Genomic DNA, 4727 nt, shown 5'->3' with positions numbered 1-4727 from the left:
TCACAGATAAGCTAATGAAAACTCTCGCTGCACTCAGTAAGTTACAGAAGTGTCAGCTAAAGTAAAAATCTGTCTTTTCTTCTCGGAGCAGTTTTGCGTTTCGATTTTCCTCCTCCTCCTCCTCCTCGGTGTTTGTTTTTCACCTGCGTCACGTGCGGCTGCATGGTTGGGAAGACTGCGCCGGTCTCTGGAATCACGCGAGGCGCTCGACACAAAGGAAGTGCGTTGCAGAGTCACTTGTGTTGCTCTGAGGATAACAAACTGGGCTGAGCTTACAGTGGATARGTGCACATGCACACAAATCCATAAAAAAAAAAACAGATCAGAAAAAAGGGGAACAATGCAGCTGCGGAGGCTTTCACAGGTCACTGAATGTAGCAAAGTGCAGGCAGGAAATGTGTAGCTTGTAATTAACTGTATGAACTCTCTGATAATGGTGCAAATGAGCAGAACCTGCAAAACTATGTGATTATTGTCATTAGTTTTGGAGGTTGTCCCATTTTCTCTAATGGAGGATTCTAGTTGTCCTGTTTGACACAACGGTAAGGCTTTTTATTAATGCAAAATAAAATTCGGTGGCTTCTACAAACTCCTCCAACACGACTGCGCTGTCCGTCTCACAGACCTTTAAWACTCCGCTGAAGGGCAAAGCACCAATTAAAGCTGGTGGATGTGCTCATGCTTCACTGTTCCAGCTGCCGTAGCTGCACCTGAGCAGCACAGCGGTGACGTCGCAGCTCCGAACCATCTTCCTACATGCTTTCTGTGCTGCTGGTGCCTGATTTGAAATAAGAATGTCTGAGTTAAGGAGGAGGAGGAGAGGGAGGGGTGAGAGAGAGGACAAAAAGCAATTTTGCTCTGCCTTTCTGAGATTAGATGTGCAGCGACTCAGATACAAAGTGTCGGGGGAGGGGTTGCGTTGGAGAAAGGGCAACGGGAAGGTGCGTCGCCACAAGAATACTCGTGAGAGTGGGAACGAATGCTGCACGGACCGAGTGGAAACGCAAGGCTTTCTCCATCAAATCACCTTCAATATCACTTTGATTATGAAAGAAATGACAGGAAAACTGAGTCACAGATGTGAAACTTATTTAGTAAGAAAAAAGTCAAAACCCTTTTTCTTTCTAAAAAATTGTTTCGAAAGTGGCTACGCACTTCTTCTGTAAGAATTTTAAAGGGATGCACGATTAGTTGTAACATTAGACTTTATTTTAGCNGCATTAAAATTGGATGTAAACATGGCTGGTGGATGGTTGTTTGTTGTTTATATGTGGTCCTGTGGTAGACTGATCTGTCCAGGGTGTGCCTGCCTCTCACACAGTGACTGCTGGATGTTGGCACCAGTGACCCCCCCCACCCCCCAACCCTGAAATGGATAAATGGTTTTGTTGACAAATASAAAATCTACATTTTCATCCATTGCCTGAGAACAAAAAGAAAGGACAATATGTTGTGTTTTCTAGTTTGAATATAAAACATTACAAGTGGAGCATCATCAAATTTCTTCTGGAAGTCGAGTTGTATATAAAGAACAATCAAGAACAAGGTCAAATCAACCTGAGCAGAACTTGAATTGGGTGAAAATACAATAAATACAAGGAGCTTTTATTTCTTTTGCTCTGAGCTGGAGAGGTGACACAACAGCTCTGTAAATGGAATATTTTCAAACCTGTGAGTCCAGAAGCAAAATGACAGGGTTGAGTTTTCAGAGCGTTTGAGTTGATTTCAGGCACCAAAAGATATCAAATAGGGGAAAATTTACACATTTCTGTTAATTCAAAGGCTCAGTGTTTCGCAGCAGAAGATTTAGTTGAATTGAGGTGATTGGTGTTTTTTGTCTCAGCTGTTGGGGTTTTAATGTCGTGCCAAATAGGTGGATTTCAGCTAATAAAGCCGTCACTATAAAAACTGCTGATAGTAAGGTCTGTACTTTGATCGTTTGTCTTTCAAGCGATCCAGATTCTTTTCTCCCTCACTCAGTCCAGCACCTGTTTAGTCCGCCCATCCATCAGTCTCAGGCCGGCACCTATAATTCACCTCCATCCATCAGGGCTCCACATTCAGCCATCATCGTCTCATCTGACCTCCTTCCTGTTTACTGAAGTCAACGCTCAGCTCTCAGGTGTCGTCTTCACTATTTTTCTCCACTTTACGTTTCACTCTGAGGAGCATCGGGTCACCTGTCACCTGTCTGACAGCCGCGAATAACAGCCTGTGATGTGGAATGACATCACGCTTAAAGAGCTGCCATCAAAAGGAAATAGGAATCATTTGATAAAAATAAATTGTGCCTTCTCACGAGCTGAGATAAAACCTGAACGTCTGAACTGATGATTTATCTGAAGATTTACAAGATGAAATGTTTGAGGGGTTGTTAGTCACTGAAGGTAGTTTTTGCTCTACAAAACTAACAGCGAGTCTCGATTCCCCGCCCCCCTTCAGGTACGGCCCGTGGCATCGTCATAGCTACCGGCGACCACACGGTGATGGGCCGGATTGCCACCCTGGCGTCTGAGCTGGAGGTCCGCCAGACGCCCATCAGCATCGAGATCGAACATTTCATCCAGATCATCACAGGCGTGGCCGTCTTCCTGGGCGTGACCTTCTTCATCCTGTCTCTGATCCTGGGCTACACCTGGCTCGAGGCCGTCATCTTCCTCATCGGCATCATCGTGGCCAACGTGCCAGAGGGGCTGCTGGCTACTGTCACCGTGAGAAAACTGATTCTTTTGGTCAGACTGTATCTCCAGGTTGTTTTAAAATATTTAAAGGGGACATGTCGGGCAAAATTCACTTTTTTTAGCTGTTAAATACATTTTATTGGACTTGGAGTTTCTGCAGAAAGTTTTGATTTAGTTTCTCCCATTGCTGCATAGATATCTTTATATTCTGTTTGTTTCAGTTTTCTTTATTTTCTATGATGTTTTCTGAACTATTACATCAGAKTTTTTGCGAGTGACCTTCTAAATAAGGTCTGGACTTACCAACTACAGTTTGGTGGTCTTAATTCTCCTCTGGCTCTGAGTCACACTTTAGATCCAACATGTGAGGCTGTTTATGTCTTTTAATTAAATAGTAAATACAAGGTTTCTGCGCAGCTATATACTCCTAAACTTCTCCATCTAACTAGAATAGAGCTTGCTAGTGTTCTTTTATCTTCTTTTTGTCTTTAGCTGTTGTTTTAGCTTCTTTTGTCTTTAGCTAATGTTCTTTTAGCTTCTTTTTGTCTTTAGCTGTTCTTTTAGCTTCTTTTTGTCTTTAGCTGTTCTTTTAGCTTCTTTTTGTCTTTAGCTAGTGTTCCTTAAGCTTCTTTTTGTCTTTAGCTGTTGTTTTAGCTTCTTTTTGTCTTTAGCTGTTGTTTTAGCTTCTTTTTGTCTTTAGCTAGTGTTCTTTTAGCTTCTTTTTGTCTTTAGCTAGTGTTCTTTTAGCTTCTTTTTGTCTTTAGCTGTTNTTTTACAGTTAAAATAAATGTTTATCAAATAAAGTCTAATGTTACAACTAATCGGGGATCCCTTTAAAACTGATAATCTTCTCATGTCTTCACTCGTCTTTTYGTTTTCTCCTTTCAAGATTTCCATCCATGAAGTGGAGGACAATCCCTCCGGTCATCTTCTGGTCATGAAAGGTGCACCAGAGAGAATCTTGGACAGGTTTGTTCATCAATTTTTAACTGATTGTGTACCTTAGAATGAAAAAGCACCAAAACCACAGTGTTTATGATTTTTTTCTATCAATACTCATATATTTATATTAAAAATACGTAATGAGCAGTGCTGCCAGCATATGGAGCTTAAGCTTGATTTATTTTGTTCATCTATGCTTGAACCATCCGGTGTTGTCATGTTGCCTCTCAGTTGAACTGAGTGACACGTTCCTTCATCAACACGAACACACACACACACACAAACACACACCCTGTGGTTTATTTAGATGTAATCTCACACACACACCATCCGGCTCCTGTAAAGTGTCACTGCAGCAACAGATGGATATTAATCTGCTGGTGGAAATAGTCTGCAGCAGATGCATCAGTTTGAAGTAAAAAAAAAAAAAACCTCTCTCAGGCTCTGGTAATTTATACACAACTGAGGAGTTTCAGGACTGAGCGAAGTCACAATTTAAACACACACTATCTGCCACGATGAACAAGAGGAATGGAGTCATAAAAACACTTCTGTGATGGCGAGTTTAGCTTTTCACGTGTTTTAATCCCCCCCCCACCGGTGGTCTTTGAAGGCGTACATCCTCCATACTGAGAGGAGTTAGTTGGGGTGGTTTGGGTATGTAGGAAGGACACCTCCCTACGGAGGTGGTCTGGGCCCATCCAAATAAGTGGAGACCTCAGGGGAGACCCTGGACATGCTGGAAGGAATATGTCTCTCAGCTGAAGTGGGAACACCAGGAGTCCTCCCAGAAGAGCTGGAAGAGGGGCTGAGGAGAGAGAGGTGCAGACCTCCCTGATCAAGAGGCTGCCCCCACAACCTGACTCCACAACAAGTGGTAGATGATGGATGGATGGATGGATGGATGGAGGGATTATTGGATAGATGGATGGATGGATGATTGGATGGATGCATGGATGATTGGATGGATGGATTGATGGATGGATGGATGAATATGTAGATGGATGGATGGATGGATGGATGAATATATAGATGAATGGGTGGATGGATGGATGGATGGATGGATGGATGGATGGATGAATATATAGATGGATGGATGGATAC

General features: G+C 42.7%; 1 protein-coding gene across 1 annotated transcript in view; it reads left to right on the top strand.

Annotated features, from left to right (window-relative positions):
* atp1a2a (ATPase Na+/K+ transporting subunit alpha 2a) overlaps positions 1-4727 on the top strand; it is a gene marked incomplete at its 3' end in the record, with an annotated part of 65940 nt that overhangs the window by 22424 nt on the left and 38789 nt on the right. Inside the window, 1 exon segment of the mRNA XM_014013052.1 lies at positions 2443-2711. Coding sequence (XP_013868506.1) covers positions 2443-2711 — 269 coding nt within the window.

This window comes from Austrofundulus limnaeus, unplaced genomic scaffold, assembly GCF_001266775.1.
Source record: "Austrofundulus limnaeus strain Quisiro unplaced genomic scaffold, Austrofundulus_limnaeus-1.0 Scaffold97, whole genome shotgun sequence".
NCBI classification, from domain to species: domain Eukaryota; kingdom Metazoa; phylum Chordata; class Actinopteri; order Cyprinodontiformes; family Rivulidae; genus Austrofundulus; species Austrofundulus limnaeus.
The sequence above is the reverse complement of the archived record's forward strand: the minus strand, read 5'-3'. Positions and strand labels throughout refer to the sequence as shown.